The 18,376-nt window shown below is 55.6% G+C and overlaps 4 protein-coding genes across 4 annotated transcripts; 2 read left to right on the top strand and 2 right to left on the bottom strand.

Moving 5' to 3' along the window:
- Positions 1 to 659: 659 nt before the first annotated feature.
- Positions 660 to 9,742, bottom strand: CCMA1212_005866 (cytokinesis protein 3; the record flags this gene model as incomplete). The annotated part of the gene is made up of 7 exons (XM_073703111.1): positions 9,568 to 9,742; positions 5,722 to 9,510; positions 2,540 to 4,093; positions 2,353 to 2,468; positions 1,742 to 2,299; positions 1,582 to 1,679; positions 660 to 1,498 (listed from the first exon to the last, which is right to left on the bottom strand). Exons 1-7 carry the CDS (start codon positions 9,640 to 9,642, stop codon positions 660 to 662), a joined length of 7,029 nt encoding a protein of 2,342 aa, XP_073558230.1. The 5' UTR covers positions 9,643 to 9,742.
- Positions 9,743 to 9,789: 47 nt separating this feature from the next.
- Positions 9,790 to 11,190, top strand: CCMA1212_005865 (uncharacterized protein; the record flags this gene model as incomplete). Its single annotated transcript, XM_073703110.1, has 3 exons — positions 9,790 to 10,298; positions 10,570 to 10,768; positions 10,837 to 11,190. 3 exons carry the CDS (start codon positions 9,790 to 9,792, stop codon positions 11,188 to 11,190), a joined length of 1,062 nt encoding a protein of 353 aa, XP_073558227.1.
- A 1,079-nt stretch (positions 11,191 to 12,269) lies between these two features.
- On the top strand, positions 12,270 to 14,683 carry CCMA1212_005864 (Serine/threonine-protein kinase svkA; the record flags this gene model as incomplete). Its single annotated transcript, XM_073703109.1, has 5 exons — positions 12,270 to 12,509; positions 12,549 to 12,627; positions 12,689 to 12,756; positions 12,833 to 13,000; positions 13,073 to 14,683. Coding segments are annotated over 5 exons (2,166 nt in total), but the record flags the coding sequence as incomplete, so codon positions are not given.
- A 689-nt stretch (positions 14,684 to 15,372) lies between these two features.
- On the bottom strand, positions 15,373 to 17,062 carry CCMA1212_005863 (Decapping nuclease RAI1; the record flags this gene model as incomplete). Its single annotated transcript, XM_073703108.1, has 6 exons — positions 15,373 to 15,542; positions 15,640 to 15,939; positions 16,042 to 16,212; positions 16,262 to 16,397; positions 16,660 to 16,902; positions 16,991 to 17,062. 6 exons carry the CDS (start codon positions 17,060 to 17,062, stop codon positions 15,373 to 15,375), a joined length of 1,092 nt encoding a protein of 363 aa, XP_073558225.1.
- Positions 17,063 to 18,376: the final 1,314 nt, after the last annotated feature.

The following is an 18,376-nucleotide window of genomic DNA, read 5'->3' as shown; positions in this document are numbered from 1 at the left end:
TTTTCTCATCAGTTAATGTTTATGATACCTGGCTTGAACAGAGAGACAGCAACTCGGATCAGGTAAGAAGCAGGGCCATTCAAAAAAGGAACCATTTAGACACAATCCATTGTTTTACTCCAGACTTCTAATAACCCAAGTTTCAAAGGGAAAAAGGCATGAAAAAGATAAAAACACAGCGCCCTCGAGGGACTCTTCTTATTCTTCTTCTTCTTCTCTCATCCAGCAGCAAGTGTCCCGAAAACTCTCAAAAACCCCCCTTATCCTCCTTACTCCCAAGTTGTAGTATTGGCCATATCTCTGAAGGTCAGATTATCGTACAGACGGATTGTTCTCTTCTCGTATTTCCTTTTCTTTTTTTTTTTCCCCTCCTTTTTTTCTCCATGTATACCAGGATCCCATGCTGTATAAAAGCCCATCCGGATAATCCTTTCTGGTCAGAGAAATCATTGTTCTAGTTAGTTAAGACAAAGCGTGGGAAAACAACCGAGAGACCAATAAACAGACAAACCAAAAGTAAAAAAGCCCATTCAACTCCTGTGCAGTAGACCTTCTTCTGCACATGGATCGCATACAAATGACATCCTCTCTGAACTCCTAAACACTGAATCTTTCCACCATCCATCCACTCGTAGCATATCATTCGGGGGAAGAAAATCTCACAAGCTCCGGGCAAACGCGTCTCTCGCCTCCTCGGTCGCCTTATCCCACTCCTGCTTGGCTTCCTCTCTCTGCCCCTGCACCTCGTACGACTGCGCCAGCATGCCGTCCGCCACGCTCTGCCACAGCACGTTGCCGCTCCTCTCCGCCTGCTTGGCCGCCGCCCGCGCGCTCTTGAGGGCCTGCTCGCCAATGACATTTTCGAAGAAGCGGCTACGCATGATGCACAGTGTCACGGCGGCTCCCAGCACGTTGCTAGTGACCTTGGAGCCCGCCATGGCGGCGTGGATGTGCTGCTTCTGCTGGTTGAGCTGCTGGGGGGGATCCGTCACCAGGGCCGCCATGACGTTGTGGTAGGCCGTCCGGAGATCAATGTTGCTGTGGTTGGCGCAGTGCGGCTGGAGCTGCTCGATGAGGTCCTGGGTTTCCTGGTCGTTTCGACAAGATGGGTGCTGCATGATCCACAGCCGGTTCAAGCCCGCTAGGAGCGCGACCTCTTGCTGCCCGGCCTTGATCCCTGTACTTCCCTGCTGTTGGACCTTGAAGCGGTCGTCGAGGAAGATGTCGAGGGCGGCTTGCAGGCTGCCGATGCCCTGAAAGTATACGCCCTTGAGATAGGTGGAGAGCAATCTCACGGTAGGCTGCGTCGAGGGCGAAACCAAAGTCTCGAGATTCTGAGTCATCTGCTTGACCGTTGACCATTGGCAGTGACTGGCAGCTACCAGCCCCAGGAGGACAGTCAAGTAAGCCTGGGCCTCTGTTCGCCAGGCCCGCTGCTTGATTGCCACGTTCAGGGGAACGGGAGCGCCGTATGGGATACCGGCCGTTGAAGCGTCCCCTGGATCGGCATGTTAGTGGACATGTGGCGCCACGTAATGGGGAGTAGGATAAGTAGAATAACGATTTCGCGCTGTAACTCACATGTTTCGAGAATCTTCAAGCCTTCCTTCCAGAACTCAGTTGACCTGCGGCCTTGGGAGGAAGGCTTGTGGAAGTTGACCAGGCCGCTGATAGTAAATCTACACCACGTTAGCATTCCTCTTGTAGGCCTGAATAGGCAACGCCTTCGCGAAACACGTACACGAGCGACCGTAACTCCATCTTGGTCATGAAAGTCATAACCAGACAGTCCATCTCGCCTTCGCCCTCACCAACCCGCAGTATGGCCTGCGTGTCGTCGCTCACGGTCCTGGCAGCCGAAGGCTCTTTCTTTATGGGCACCACAAAGTCCGACTTGACATTATGCCACCCCTCACAGTCGTCCAGGCACACCTGCAGCTGTCGCAGCTTTTGCGCCGTATGATCGGGGCTTTGGTGGTGCAGGCTCGCGGCAACTTCGAGCAGCATCGTCATCATGGTGAGCTGCGTGATCTGCACCGACGGGTCGAATTGGTACTTGGCCACCTGCGCGATGCAGGCCTGGATCTTCTCCATGTTTCCCTCCTTGGCCGTCTTGAGGAGGGTGAAGCCTTCTATCAACGAGGCGAAGACGGACAGCGCGATGTCGCCTCTGGTGTTGGCGACGTTCTGGATGGCTCGGATGTTGTCGAGGGCGCCCGCGTCAGATACGCTCCCAATGTCTAGGTAAAAGGAGGCCTTTAACAAGCGAAACGCATAGTACCATGGAACATGCTTAAACCTATGCATGCATGTCAGTCCTGGGTGACGTCCAAGAGCAAAGATAAGACCTACACTTCGCAATTAGAGATGTGCCCATCTATAGCCTTCAACGCTGCTTTGTGATTCCTCTGAAATAGAACCTTGAGCATGAGATACTGCGTGCAATACTTCAGATCAAGCAGACGGTGCTAGTTGGTTTCCTTATATCAGCGGCCTGTCCCGAGTCAAAAAAACAAATCTCGAAAGAGCCACAACTCACCTTGTCGCAAAGCGTGATGCCTTTTGCCAGAGCCGTCTCGGCCTCCATCAGGTTCTCTGTCTCTTCTTGCAAGAGAGCAGCGTACCTCAACCGTACGCGCGCTTCTTCCCGCGGCGCAAGCTGGTTGTTGCTCTGCAACGCAGCCTCCAGACATGACAACGCCGTCGCGATCAGCCCTTGGTACTCTTCGACTTGGTTCGGAGACAGGGTCATGGCCACATCGTGCGAGGCGTTGCGCGCCTTTTCGATGCACTCCTCCGCGACGGCGATCATATAGGGCGTCGGGTTCATAGGCCGAGGTTTGGGTGTAACTGCGGGCGACTTCTTGGTGATGCTAGGGGACCTCATGGATAGGGAGGGCGAATTGGTGACTGAAGAATGCGGGCTGGGTTTGATGCGAGCGTCGGGAACCTGCTGAAAGACTCGGGTCGCAATCGACTCATCTTCTTGCTTCTCCTGCTTGATCGAGGTCGCACTGGGATATATGGGCTTCACGGCGACAGGCTCTTTGCGCTTTTCTGGAATTGCGTGGGGGGTTGTCGTTGAAGTCGTCGTCGTTGGTATAGGTAGAGAGGTTATCGACGGCTGCTTCTGGATATCTTGCAGATTTACGTAGTGCACCGGCTCCTGCTGAAGCTCTGAAGGATGTACATATTGCGGTGGTTGAGGTGGTTGAGGCGGCTGCGGTGGTTCTGGAAGCAGTTCTTTCTGCGGTTGCTCGGCGTTCTGGATGGGTTGAGGCATGGGAGGCTGTGGCTGCTGAGGTGGCGTGTACTGCTGATGATGCTGCTCTCCTTGCGGTTGCTGCTGAGGATGCTGCTGTCCTTGCGGCGCCAGCTGAGGAGCGGGTGACAGGTGTTGCGCGGGTGACAGGTGCCGCGGCGGCTGAGGTGTATGTTGCGGCCGTGGAAGCACCGGTACCTGACTCCTCATAGGCGATGGTTGCGGTGGCAGGGAGGGCGCAGGCGACGGTGTATGAGTATGGTATATCGGAGACGGCTGATGGCGCTGCTGCTGGCGCTGGGCTGGGTGGACTTGTTGCATCGGCTGCTGCTGCGGCATCGGCTGGTGCGTGAGGGCCTGGTGCTGCATCGGCTGCGGCTGCGTCATGTTCGCCATGGTCTGCTGATGATGCTGCTGAAGCTGGTGCTGGTGCTGGTGCTGGTGCTGGTGTTGCTGTTGCTGTTGCTGCCAGACGCTGCTCGGCGGCAGATACTGGCCGGACGCATCGTACTCGGCGAAGCCGTTGAAGCCCACAGCGTACGGCTGCTGGAACTGCTGCGGCGTCATGAACATGCCGTGCGGGTGCTGAGGCTGCGGGCTCTGGTGGTAGAACTGCTGCTGCTGCTGCTGCTGCTCGTGAGCCATGGCGCCGGCATACATGGACTGCTGCTGGCCATGATGAAGCGCCGCCGCCTGCTGTTGCTGCTGCTGTATCTGCTGCTGTTGCTGGAAGTGATACCCTCCCGCCAGATGATGCCCGTACATCTGCTGCTGGTGATGGTGTAGTTGGTTATGATGATGATGCTGCTGCTGCTGCTGCTGCTGGTCTCCCTGGCCAGGAAAGGCCTGTCCCGAAGGCAGCGTCCCCCGGAACGACATCGCACCGTCAGCATCGGCCGCCAGTGTTGCTGGTGCGAAAATGAAGCCCTGCGCAGCAGATTCTCATGCTTTCCTCCTCGTCGTCGACTTCATTGGCCGGGGAAAATAGAAGAGGGTTGGCGCGCGAGTGTTTGCTTTCTCTCTTCTCTCCCTCCCTCTTCTGCCTCTCCCTCTCCTAGCCCTCTCTTAGCCCTCTCTTAGGTCTTCCTTGTTTGATTGCGTCTCGTCGGCTCGGAGGGCGCTGTGGCCGGTTCTCGTTGAGGTATTCGTGGCGCGTGTACGAGGGACGAAGAACCGTGCTTCTGTCGTCTGTGTCAAATCGCAGGGCGAGGCCTTCGTCTTTTTTTTTTTTCCCTTCACCCTTCCCTGACGAACCTGGATAGTTGCGAGACCTCCTCAAGTTTCGCGTCCAGAAACACAAAGAGTCGATCAAGACAGTAGAAACAAAAAGAGGGAAAAGAAAGCCTTTCCCTCTTCCGGCCGTCGAGAAAGTCCAGGTCGAACGTCGCTTAACTTTCACGGCGTCGAATCGTTGAAAGGGCTGGCGGGAAGTCACTGTGCGAGAATCAAACCGGCTGGTGAAGGCGCGCGCGAACTTCCAAAAATTGATTAAATACTTACTAAAGAGTGAGGAAAGGCGCCGTGCTATGACATGGTTGGTTAATTGTTGGTTGGATTTTTTGGTTGGATTCTGGATATAGTAGGTAAGGTACCTCGTACGCGGAGGGAACTGCGCGCAGATCCGGATGTACCTGGACAGACACCCGAGTGCGACCTCGCGTGTTTGATTGATGCAAAGGGCGGTGGTGGCTTACCCTGGAGTCTGATCGGGGTTTTAAGAGAGCAATGAGAACAGAAAAGAGCGAAACGATGATAGAAAGTCATTGTATCAATTAGAAAGACGCAGATACGTTGAGTTGGCAGTGAGATGGTATCTCTGATCTTGGATGAAGATGAGTTGTGATGCAAATGTCTTGGAATACTTGGTACCCAGCTCCGAGTATCGACGCTGCATCAACGCCCCCCTAACAACAAAGGCATGGTTCAGTCTGTCTTCTCAACTACACTCGGTACTTTTGGGACACGACATCACTCTTGCAAGCTTGAGCTAATTTTCGTACATTATTATAACATAATTCAACATAAAGGTCTGGCTAAAGACAAGGTAGGTAGGTAAGAGAGTAGCCTGAGCAGCGGCTTCTGTCGCCGCAGGCCGTCCAAAGCTTCGTAGGATAGGTTACATGACATACATTGCAGCGTAACGGCGTGAGTTCTTTCAACGCGTGACAGCGGACCCGGTTCTGGGGTTCTCGAGACAGAATCAAGAGAGAGAAAAAAAGAAAGAACAAGTGAAAGAGAAAAGAAAACAAGACAAATCGTAGCTAAACGCCGTGACATGCATATGCACCATATACCACCCAAAATCACCACACTTTTGCCGTGTGTTGGGTACAATGCGGAAAGGCCCAAAAGAAGGGGGGGGGGGGGGCGAGAAATCAAAACAGATTGTATGTGGCTGCTTAACCCACGCAGTTCCACTCAGCAAAGACGCACCAGCGAGCGGTGCGGTCGGCCAGCACCAGGCCTCTCCAGACGCCCTTCTCGGAGCACTTGATGATCGTCTCCCAAGTGCCGCCGTCGCTGACCTCCTCGTCTGGGGACCTCGATCCGACGCTGATACCCTTGCGGTCTTCCTTTCTCATAAGACGGAGGATCTTGCCTCCGGGGGTCTGGATTGCCAGCTTGGCGGGCTTCTTTCCAGAAACCGTGCCGCTGGCCGAACTGGGATTCGAGCCGCTCGCACTAGAAGCGTTGACGCTCATGGCCGATGACGGCCGAGCGAAGGGGACTGGGCTTGTCGACCCAGGGTTCGATGCCGGCGTGAGGGCCGATTGCGCTCCGTTTGAAAGGGAGCTGGGGTGCTGCCTGATGGCGAACACAAAGGTGTTGTTCAGGGCCAGCTGCTGACACTGGGGCTGGACAACATAGATATCATGCCGCTGCGCATGAGGAGTCGGATGTCGCGTCACGAATTGGTAGGGTGGATTTTCACCGACGTGGATGATGGGCAGGGTAAAGGCCAGAGGATGGGGAATGTCCTTGATGCTCTGCATCAGGCCCCTCTTGCCGGCGTAGACCTTCAACATGCCCTGGCCTTCGTCCCCAGGGAGCAGTGCCTTGATGGTGTATCGCTTCACGCCGCTGAACCACTCGGCCTGAGCCAGCGCCTTCTTCTTGACAATGTCGCCGCTCTCAAACAGGTCGCCATCGTGGTCTCTGGACAGGGCCCGCGCTTCCACCTCGGCCACGATCTCGACATCGCTCGGGACGTTTAGCTTGATGTGGACCATCTCAAGATCTTCTATCCTGGTCAAACTAGTGTTATAGTCGACCAGCTCAAGGCCGTTCTTGAAGTACGCCGGGCAGGCGCATGGCAGGTTGAGCAGCGTATCATAGTCCACAGGAGGCACGATATGTTGCTGGTCATGATGCTCCGGCACGTGGGTCCAGCAGATCTCGGTCGGCCGTGTGAGGAACCACCAGAAGTCCGCCGACGACCCGGTTATGCTGGAGTAGAGCGCTCGCTTGGGATTCGAGGGACTTGCCAGGCAGGTGTCGATCATGCGCCACTCGTCGTCAACAATGACTGCGTTCCACCAGTGGTTGGATCTGGGCATCACGTGCAGGTCTGCTATGTCGCCAGGGGCCTTCAGGTAGCCTCTCACGACCTCGCAGTGAATCCCGACGGCAGCGCACATCTCCATGACAAGGTAGGCATATTCCTCCGCGCAGCCCCTCTTTGCCTGGATGGTTCGTTGGGTGTCGGCATCGCCCTCGAAATCCTCTTCCCAGCAGATCCTCTCTGCGACCCATGTGAAGATCGCGCGGAGGCGCTGCAGATCGCTCCTGTAGGGCCTGCAGATGTATGTCTGCGCAAGCGTCGTCACCGTCGTGCCCGGAGGCGGCTCCTTGATGAACCGGGTGTTCTTGTCCACCTGCGCGAGGTTGATCATGTGGTAGTTCTCGGGTTTTTGAACCGGCATGCCGTCCGCCCCTTCGTCGCCCTCGATGCCCTCATAGAGCTCATCAACGGGGTTGAGGGTAGGATGGTCCTGCATCTGGCAGCGGTCTCTGCGCTCGGTCCGCTCGATCTTGCTAATTGAGTTGGAGCGGTTGACGTCTCGCCGGACCTGGACCCAGTCGACGCCGGAGCTTTGGCCCATCTCCCGGGCGGCATCGCGCCTGGAGCGGGCGCCGCTCAGCGAAAGCATGCTTGTTCCGGGCGAGACACTGTGCGGCTGCTGCAGGCGAGAAAACGGCGAGGATCTCACGGTGGGCACATGGCCGGCGGCGATGCTACCGCGGTTGCTGGCGACGCCCGTCTTGGCCGACTCGAGGATCTTCTTGAAGATGTTTCTCTTCGGCGATTTGGGTGCTACAAGTCCGCCTAGACCGGGGGCTCCATCCTCAAGAAGACCGACGTGGGAGATTGGCCGAGAGCTCCCACTTCCGCTTCCGCCTCCGGCATAATTGCTGGCATGGCTGCTGTGGTAAGTAACGCCTGTAAATGGCGAGTCTGGGCGGTCTCCCTCGTCGTTGCGTGCGCTCAGCGAGCTCTGAGCACGCTGGCCCGACCGGGCCAAGCTCCCAGCGCTCGTGGCACTAAACCCACTGGCAGAGACGCCACTCCAGAGGGTCCTGTTGCTGTTCTGCGTCGAGGAGCTGCTGTTGCTCTGATTGCCGGTGGAAGCGTTCGTCTGCGTCGTCTTCGTGGTGTTTGTGCGCTCGATGCCCGGTGCCACATCGTATGCTGATCTTCGCCCTCGCGTCCTCTTGTCCAAGGAAATCAGCTCTCCAAGTGTTGACCCGGCGGACGACTTTGGGCGCAGGTAGTGCTGCCCCTTGGGCGGTGGTGGCGGAGGCTTGTCGTCATCTACGTCCACCACCGCCGGCATGCTCTGGCTGTGTTGGTGCATTCTCTGGATCTGCTTCTCCATCCTTTCCACGTAGTTGCTCAGCTGGGGCAGGTCGTATCCTTTTTCGCGATGTGCGTCCTGGTGCGAAGTATTCTGCGAAGAGGTTCCACTCCATGTCTCGTATCCCTCGTCCAAAGCTATGCCCATTGATGTCAGAGGCCTCATGCGCTCTCGTTGCTTCTGCCTCTGCTGCGGTGCCACCAGGTCGAAAGACTCGGGGGACCAGGGATCGAACGACCCCTCTGGCGATTGCGCCTCCCGCCCCCCTAAGCCTTCCAAGCGATCAAGCTGCTGCATCACGCCGTCCATGGCCTCGCGTAACGGTGACGGCGTCATGTGGCTCCCTTCCATTGATGGTCGATGAGAGCCTGTGCCCTTGGGTGTGTGATATCCGTCGCGCCTGGCCCCGTAGCCAGCGTCGTCGTAGGAATTGTATGATGTCTGCCTTGCCAGATTGGGAAGATCGGTGTAAGAGCCGTTGGAGGGATGACGAGGCGGGCTGTATGGCTCGTATGACCTCGAGACGTCCGGCCCGTTATACGAAACAGTAGAGCGCAAGTCCGCCGGGTTATAGGAAATGGTGGAGCCCGTTCTTGTTATGTCGGCAGGATTGTACGAGACGGTAGATCCTGTTCTTGTTAAATCTGCCGGGTTGTAAGAAACGGTAGAGCCTGTCCTTGCTATGTCGGCCGGGTTGTACGAGACGGTAGAGCCTTGTCTTGATAGGTTATGCTGGTTGTACGACACAGTTGAGCTGTGCCTCGACAATGCGTGATAGCCTTGCGCCGCCTCATCAGAATCCGTCCGCGCAACGTGCCTGTGAGGTGGTGGTGCCGGAGGCGGTGGAGAAGCGCCTCTTGCCATATCCTCCATGCGGCTCGGTGGACGGCCGACGGACGGCGCTGGTGACGGAGCTCTCGATACATAGGCATTTGCTGGGGAGTGAGAGGGAGTAGGAGCACGAGCAACATCTTCGTGAGCACCTCTTGCAAGGACGAGCGCAGTGCTAGGAATCGGCGTCGAGTTTCCCCTTGATCGCGATATCGTCGTTCCCACCCGGGAGGGCCTCTCTTTTGCTCGCGAGGTTGGCGTCTCACGAAATGTTTCTGGCTGTTTGGCTGTGGTATAATGCGGCGCCTTGGCGTAAGCTTCGAAGGGTTTCCGGAACGTCCTCGACTTTTGCGGCACCGACTTGGACGGGGATGCTGTCGGCGGTATGGGGCTCGGTGTTTTGGTTGGCCGAAAGTCTTCTGGTAGTACCTCGACGAAGTTGGACGGAAAAGAGCCAACAGTCCTCCGATCTCGAAATAGCCTGCCAACCCACCACGAGCCGTCACCAGCATTCAAACACTCTATCAAGTCGCCCTCGACGAATCCCAGGTCGTGTCTTGACTGCAAGCAAACGTCAGCAATGGAGAGCAGGTCAGCACGCGACGTCACAATACGAACCTCGCCTCCCCAAGAATAGATGGCCCGGCACCAGCACGGAAATCGCGAAGGCAGGGGCGGCGGTGATAGCGCCATGGTGTCGACGGATTCGCCACGCCTCTGTCACCGAATTGACCAGCCCTGAAGACGGAGGAGCGCAGAACGAGCGGAGGAGGAGGAGGAGCCGGAAGGGGGAGCGAAAGTCTGGGAGAAAAAGGGAAAAAAGGGAAGAAAGAAAAAATTATGCCCGTTGTTGTTTATCCCTTGTCTGGCAGAGCAAGTATCGGGTCGACAGGACAGGTGTGGGCAGCTGATGGAATCGACGCGTCCGGACCCTCGCCCTCACCGAATCGATCTGAGTCGAGATGCTCTGAGCCAGCCCGACAAACGCGCAGCTCGACTGGCGCAGCTGGTGGTCGATCAGAGGAGGAACGAAGATGGAAGCCAGAGGTCAGAGACGGCGCATGTCCAAAAGCTGCGATCCAACGGCAGCAGCAAAAAGCATTGGACGATACCTCGGACAGACACCCTGGGTGGAAGTGGAAACAAAGGGGCTCTAGCACCCGAGCATCCGCAAACGGTAGCACAAGCAGCCACATCCAGCCCTGGCGCCGTTGCATGATGTCAAACACATTCTGGAAAGGGGACGCGCCTGTGGGATTGATTCTGCTTCGGCAAAGGGGGCCAATGGATGACAACCGGGGAGTGAATGGGGGAGTGAAGGCAGCGGTGGAACAGGTCCCGCATGAGGTGTGAGTTGACAGCATGTCTTTGAACGCACGTGTGCAGCTGTGTACGATCATGTTCAGTCCGTGTGTTTGGATGCGCATTCTAGCACGACAACTAGATAGCAGGANGGTTGGATGGAATGCTGGAGCTGCTGCAGTTCTTTGTCTCTGCCAGTGCCGGACTGCAGCGGTACCTGGGACGAGGTACCGAGTAATGAATGCACAGGGCAAGTGCTGGGCAGCCGGTACAAGCTCCAGGGCCAGGCACAAGTACCTACATGTACCCAAGGTACAGCTTCGGCGTCGTGCAGGACAGGCCAATCGATGCAAGGTATCGTCAGGAGGAGCAGCACCTCCAGGGCGGGCTTCTGCTCTGTGTCCCAGCGCGCCGGTGCTGTGCTGGGCAATCAATACCTACCCAGTCTCAGCCTTTCTTTGTTGACGGGTTTGTGGCTGTCAGTGCGTCTGTGTCTGTCTGTGTGCGCGCAGGCAAGGTATGTACAAGGACAAGCAGTGCCTGCAGGCGTCGCATGAGTCTTAAGGATGCATCTACGAGTACCAGTCGGAAGTACCTATTTTCTCGCCAGTCGCACAAGAACTGGGAACTTGGAACATGAAGCCAAGTGTCTGTAGCGTCGCAATTTTGACGTACCTGATCCTGACAGAGTACAAGTATCTTGGATTGGGCTGCATCAAGCGAGATTGCGGCAAGGCATGGACGCAGCTCCAAGGTCCGCTTCTCAGCATTTCCCCCCCTCTCCGTGCTGGAGCTCGAGCTGGAGCTCTAGAAACCTTGGAACGCCGCGACGGGACTGGCCGAAGCAGCGCAGAGGAGCTGCCGGCGACGCCTTGCAAGGCCCGCGACAACGGAGGGGCAAGGTGGGCGTTGCCGTGGCGACCGACTTCAAGCGGCTGAGTGGCTGGCGGAAGGGAGCGCGGCCCCTCTGCTAGCGCCATGCGAGGCGCTGTGCGATGGCGCTAGCAGAGCCTGGGAGGAACTGCGACATGTAAGCTGCTGTGTGCTCGTGTGTGTCTGGCATTTTGAGGTGGCTGGGGATGAGGGCGGGTTCTCATGGCGACCGCTGCAGAGCCTCCCTTTTTGGCGCATGCCCTTTTGTGTCGCCGACGATCAAATCAGATGCTGCCTATTCCCAGGGAGATCTTAGTCCGGCGGCCTTGGGAGAGCCGGTGCCTGCTGTAGCCGAGGCCAGCCTGAATGGACGCAAGGCACCCGACATGGTACAGTACAGTAGAAGCGCTTCCATCATGTACATGTAACGATGACGATGGCAGCTGAAGCTGTCGGTGCTAGTACCTCCCGGTAATAGCTCCTTGCGCGTGCTCCGCGAGGTACCGCGTCTACCGCGACACGCAGGCACTTGTTCTCGTACTTCAAGTCACCTGCTGCCACCAGCCCCCCCGATATCCGTATGTACAGTATGCACTGCTGGGCTGCCATGCAGCAGGAGCTGGAAACTGCATGGACTTCTTTCGTGCATTGGCGTGGGCAACGAGCTGCATGTTTGTTGATCCCGTCTCCCAGCAGTTCAGCTGCGCGTTGCATACGGTATGCTGCATGTTTATCGCATTCTGGCCGTCAATCCAGCAAATTCTGTAATTGCCCATCAGAGTACCAGAAATTCGGCAGTGCTCAAGCCCTAGGTACCAAAGCTCCCTACTAGCTCGTACTAGGTACCTACCTGTACCAAGAAATGACGACTAGCGGCTCTCAGGCCAACGGGAGCTGCCCGCCAGCCACCATTACGCCCCAAGGTACTTTGACAGCAGTACCCGTCCCAAAGCGGACCACTGTAAACAAGAGGTGAGCCTTGAAGCTTCCTTACCCCTGGGTACTCTGGTACTTACTTAGTAGCTGCCTGCAGCTCCACTGCCCCGGACAACCGTCCGTTCGTTCTCAGTCCTTCAACCTTGGCCTCGACGCACTGAGGAGTCGGGCCTCTATGCTGTTTGCATTATACGACACTCCCTCCCAAGGGCTCTGACTGCGTACAAGGTGATACGGCTGCGGCTCCAGTCGACGCTTCTGAACGGATCGCTCTTGGCCTGTTTCGGCGCAGACGTCGACAGAGCCGAAACAAAACAAGCTTGACCCTGAAGTTCCACCGCTCGCTGCTCAGTCCCGACGGGAAGCCAATTTCGATCAATTTCGAGATTCCCAGCTCCACGACCCTTGCGCCCAGTTGCCTTGTTTCAACCTACCTCGGGCCCTGCCCTGTCCGTCAGTGCCGGCGCTGGAGAGCTACGAAGGGATAGCAATATCGCTTGATCCGGGCCGAGATGGCAGACGGCGACAGCCTTGCCGACAACTACCAGGTGCTGGAGGAGCTAGGCCGTGAGTTCAGTCCTGTTGACGGACGCTTTTATTTACGTCAAACCGCTAACCCGGGCCACAGGTGGGAGTTTCGGTGTCGTCTACAAGGGAATCGACAAGGTCACTGGGGAGACTGTGGCTATTAAACATGTAAGAGCCCTCTTGTTTGGTGATCGGCTGAAGCGTTAGAAATTGAGCCTTAAACTAACCTTATCGTGCCGCGCAGATCGATCTTGAGTCCAGTGATGATGACATCCAGGATATTCAAGCCGAGATTGCTGTTCTCAGCACCTGTGCCAGCCAATATGTGACCCAGTATAAAGGTGCCTTTTTGCGAGGCCACAAGCTGTGGATTATCATGGAATACTTGGGCGGCGGGTCCTGTCTCGATCTGGTAGGCCATTGCTGCTGCTCATGACGTGTTCATTTATCACGACGTCCGTTGCTAACCAGCTGTGCCCCGTAGCTGAAACCGGGAACCTTTTCCGAAGCTCACATCGCCATCATCTGCCGTGAGCTGCTCTACGGAATCCAATATCTGCACAGCGAGGGCAAGATTCACCGCGATATCAAGGCGGCCAATGTTTTACTGTCAGATGCCGGCAAGGTGAAGCTGGCCGACTTTGGTGTCGCCGCTCAGCTCACCAACATCAAGTCTCAGCGCAACACGTTTGTTGGCACTCCGTTCTGGATGGCCCCTGAAGTGATTCAACAGGACGGCTACAGCTTCAAAGCAGACATCTGGTCCTTGGGCATTACCGCCATGGAGATGGCCAATGGAGAACCTCCTCTGTGCCATATACACCCCATGAAGGTGCTCTTCCAGATCCCCAAAAACCCACCGCCAAGACTGGAAGGTCACTTCAGCAAGGACTTTAGAGACTTTGTGGCTCAATGCCTCACGAAGGAGTGCGCCCGTCGACCCACGGCCAAGGAGCTGCTGCGACATAGGTTCATCCGTTCGGCGGGCAAAGTGGAGGCTCTCCAGGAGCTCATCATGCATAGGCAGATGTGGGATGCGAACCGAGATCGCCAAAAGCATGCCATGTACTACCAGGAAACAGTGCAACCCATCTCGGCGAAGAACAGCGAGGTTGAGGCCTGGGTGTTTGACACTGTGAAATCGGCTGCTCCGCCGAAGCGACCGACTGTCAAGCATCGCAAAACATCCTCTGTGCTGTCCACTGCAGAAGAGGCAGTTCGCAAACTGGACATTAAGGAAAGCTCCCTGAGTCCCTCGTCTCCCGCTACAAGCACTGTTCGTAAGGCGACAGTTCGGCGCAACCCTTCCATCATACAGGTTCCTTCGTCGTACGCTAATGGCTCACCTCGAGGCCCAGTCGTTGCCCCCAAAAGGCCCCTTCAGCCCGATACGTCCTTTGGCAATTCCTCTGGATCGACTATGCGTCTGTACCGAGGAGCTCCGGCGGATAGCCCGGCTGGCCTGCGCGGGAGCAGAAGCGCAACTCCCGATGACGATGTCTTTGTCGATGAGAACGCAACTAGGCTGTCACCGGCCGTTGAGCCGTGTGAACCCCATAACAAGGAGGGTGTCTTGGGGCGAAGGCTCTGGTCTAAGGCACTGGAACCTACGCTTGCCAGCTTACACACGCAGACGTTTACGAAGCGAAAGCAAGAAGCGCTGGCCAAGGTGTCCGAAGCCTTTGCTGCCTTGGACGCAGTTGATCCCGAGGGAGCCTACTACTTGATGCACAACCTCGTCCTCGCCGTGAGCCAGGACGACAAATTGGACGCGGCACTGCTACGCCATCGCGAGCAAAAGGTCCCAGACGATGGCACTCCCCAGGGGACGGTGCTTGTTAAGAACTCAACACCGTCAGCCAGCCCCGCCAAGTTGGTGCCTGGTTCCGCAAATCCTCGCTACAAGAGCCAACGGCGGCGCCAGCTTGAGTCGCCGCTCTCAAGGGAGTCGCTCCGAGGACAAGACAAGCCGGGCATCGAGGAGAAGTATCCTGGACGGGAAGCCCAGCCGGGCATGGAGCACTGCAAGCAACTGTCCGACGTGCTCTACAATCGGTGGGCGGATGGTCTGCGAATCCGGTGGCCGGCCGTATAGTTTCACAAACCGAGACATGCCTGTATGGCTGCGTCTACTAAGTCGTCTTCTAAAGGATGCGACTTTGCTCGACGTTGATGGGATGAGATAACTTGGGTATCTCACGCGGAGTGGAGGTACCGACAAAGGGCTTTTGCAATTGTTTTTTTTTCATGCGATGTAATCACAACTTTGCATATCGAGTCCAAGTTCGCAGACGGAAAGCGATAATGGGGAGGAAACGAGGCGTTTAGGATCTGTGTCTACTTGGCCTGGAATTGGAGGCTGGCGAAGGAATTGGAGCACGTGTTTTGGAAGTTGGAATGAGCCCCTTTCTGTCAACATTGGGTGCCTTTTTGGTTTTGAACTCTTCTTCTTTCTCTTCTTTTCCTCTCCCCTTCAGCCTCTTCTTCTGCTCACTTTTTCTTCCAGGTCTTCTGTGTTTCTTTGTCTTGAGGGTCTAGGGAACGGGGCGTTTGGTAGGAAGGTTCGATTTCTTTTGCTACCCGCGGGTACGGATATATGTATGCAGTCATGTAGGCCAACACAGAGAAGAAAGGATTTCTAAAACAACCAGTAGCAAAACGACCTGCAAGTAGTGTTGACGCCAGCGGTTGCATATCATCCAGAGCCATCTTTCCGTAGAGGTGGTTCTTTTATGTGTCCTATATTTTGGGTACCATATCCTTCACTTCAACGCCCTATAATATTCAAGACTTGCTTGTTCCGAGATCCAGCTTAATTCTCCAGTTCTTAAACTCGTCTGTCAGGATATCGCCGTGTCCTGTCTCTTCAACTTTGTAGACTTCGATGAGGGGGGAGTGAGCAGTACGCCGGGATATTCTCCATACCCCTTCGTCATTAATAGTTTGCGTGAGCCCTGATCAATCATAAAAAAAAACTTAATACATGACATCAACAAAGGGGGGAGGGTCAAAAGAGAGGGAGGGGGGAAAAAAAAAGAGAAAAACACCAACACTCTAAGAAAGCAGCGGCAAAGTTGACGCAAACGTCCGCGTTCCAGGGGGCGTTTGGCCGCGCATTGACCGTCTGCGGGATCTGCTGCGTCTCAATCTCCTTGATGTCGACGAGGAGGCCGTCGCGGTCGCGGAAGCCGACGATGATTTTGGGGACACCGAGGAGGAAGGACTGGATCCAGTACTTCATGAGCTTGCGGTGGAAGGTTTCCATGTCGCCGGGGTGGCGGATTTCGGCGCTTGTCTTGAGCTCGACCCAGTTTATGGGGGAGCCTTTTTCTTGGGGTTTGCTGTCCCAGACTGTGTGTTTTGTTTGAGGGAGGGTATTAGTTTCATGCAACTTGTGCGAATGGCTTGGATAAGAGAGAGAGAGTGAGAAGGAGGGGAAAGAAGGGAACTTACTTGCATCGACTTCGCCTCCGAGGCAGAGGACGGTTTTGCCGATACCTGTCCGTACGATGGAGCAGTATTGCTCTTTGTTGTTGACGACTTGGGTTTCTCTGCCTTCGATGAAGTCTCTCGAGGTCTCTGCCCATGGAGCGGGGAGCGTTGAGAGCGTCTCAAATTTATAGCCTTGTCATGGTCAGCGATGAAAGAGACGGAGTAAAGAGTTGGTATTGACCCCAGAATTGCATGACCTCGGGCGGTGGTCCTCTCCCAGGATTGCCGCGACGCTCCTTTTGTCTTGAGAGCATCTTGTGTGCGTGGTTTTCTTCGATGAAGCTGTTTGTTGATGGATTAGGGGCTGCTTGGCCGGACTATGATGGCTTGTACGACTTACATGGTGCCCTGTAGAGGTCGATTGTGTTAGAGATGTGAATAAAGTTTCAATGAGACGGAATGAGGAACAAACCTGGTATAATGTGGCGTTCATTTCAAAGCTGTACGTGTCAGATCGGGTTGACGGGAGGAGGAGGAGAAAGTGAGAGTTCTACCCGTCGTATTTTTCAAACGGTGCAGCCAATATCTATGTTATCTTCAGAATTTATTACTGCTGCTACCTCGTGTCTGTGTTCGTACCTTGGTCATCATGCCTCTCCAGGTGACCATCTTTGCATCAATCTTGGTGCCCGTCTCCTGTTCGTGCAGCACGATGGCCTTTAGCAAGCTGTCGAGATGCTCATCTTGGGAATCATCATGCTTCACAAAGGTGTTGAACCCTCGAGACAGATCGACCCCAAGCTGCGGAGGATAATAGTATTTCAAGGATGAATCATCAGGGCGAAACTCATGGTTCTCGTCGTATGAAAAGCAGGCGATTTCCTGTTCAAGGTGGAGTGTTAACAGCGTTGATTGAATTACTTTGGATATAAGACTCAATTTAATATGCAGTGCTTCGGCAGCCCCCTACCTTGGGTCTCTTGACGGGCTGGCTGGCGCCTACGAACCGCATGACCGGCTGGACGGAGAAGCTGGGCGGCATCTTGATGCGTGTTTGCGACACGAGTGACCGCGTCGTCATGTGCTATATTCTACCTCATGCGGCTGATGTGCGTAGCAAAGTAGCATGAGTGGCAGATGGATAATCAGGCGGTTGAAAGGTGTCAAAGAAGGCGGCTGGATTGCATGTGGAGACAAGATTAATATGAGAAGGCGAGGATATTCAAAGTATTGGGGGTGAGGTTGAGGCGCTCTGGAGGGGTCCAGACCTGCCCACTTCTAGCGCGTTTGCAGGGAGGGGGATGCCCGCTGAAGTCCAGGGAGCTGGGGGCCCTGTGCAAAGGCCAGAGGTACGCCATACCTGGCGCAACAGGGGCTGCGTTGTGAGCGCCCAGGTAGCGCTACAAGTGCGGCATGACGACTTCAGGTCAAACAGCCGGCAGAACCTTGGAAGGCGGTTGGAAGGCAAGGCGTGCAGCTTCTCATGCAGCCAAAGCTGGGATCGGGATACGGATATGCATCCACGACGCCACTGCAGTTCCGCGGCCGGGGCTAAAGAACGTTTAATTGATTGACAGCCGGCGTTTGGTTCTCTCGCCGGCAGGGGGGTGTTGATTCTGCATTTGGATGACGAGGCTCGGAGATTTTCCCGTTTGTGCAGGAATCTGCACTGCAAGCCGTCGAGCCACTCAGAGGCATACCAAGTGGTGGTGATGGGCCTCGTCTCTTGTGTTTGACAGCGTGACTGTATGTATCACAAAGGGGCACATGTTTAGAAACAGCAACCGCAAGCAACTACGAATGATAGTTGTGGTAAATATAGAGACTCGAGCAGCATCTGTGTGATCGATCTGTCATTTCTGATAGGTAGAGAGGGCTTCTCTTTGTCTGAGCCAAGACGTTTGACCGTTGCTCGTCTTTGCTCGTCACTTGTCTTTGGTGCCCATTGTCGCTCGCTCTGCAGCCCATTGATACCAATTGACGCTGCGCTGCCCAGTCACCAGCTGAGCGCAAGGTGAGCTTCTTTATCGTCTGCTCTCCGTCACTGCCAGCCAGTGACGAACCCAACGGCCGGCCAGTTCCAGCTGCTGGGCGGTATAACAGTCGCACCACAGGCCTCGCAGGTGAATCTACGGCCACAGCCTACTGGAATCCGTCGTGCATGCCGGGCAAAGGTGAGCAGCATCTGGCTTTTCTTTCATGTTTGTTTGGCCCAACAGTGCACCAACAATAACTCGAGTGTTTGTGCCGGCACCACAAAGCGCAAGGTCAAGTCAAGGTACGAAGTACGTCTCAAGGGAGCGGAGGGGCCAGCAGAAGAGATTAAGTCGGCCGTTGAGGCCAAGCGAGATTCCTC

Source organism: Trichoderma ghanense, assembly GCF_004382785.1.
Source record: "Trichoderma ghanense strain CCMA-1212 chromosome Unknown scaffold_6, whole genome shotgun sequence".
Lineage (NCBI taxonomy): Eukaryota > Fungi > Ascomycota > Sordariomycetes > Hypocreales > Hypocreaceae > Trichoderma > Trichoderma ghanense.
Note: the sequence above shows the minus strand (reverse complement) of the source record. Positions and strands in the feature narration are given on the sequence as shown.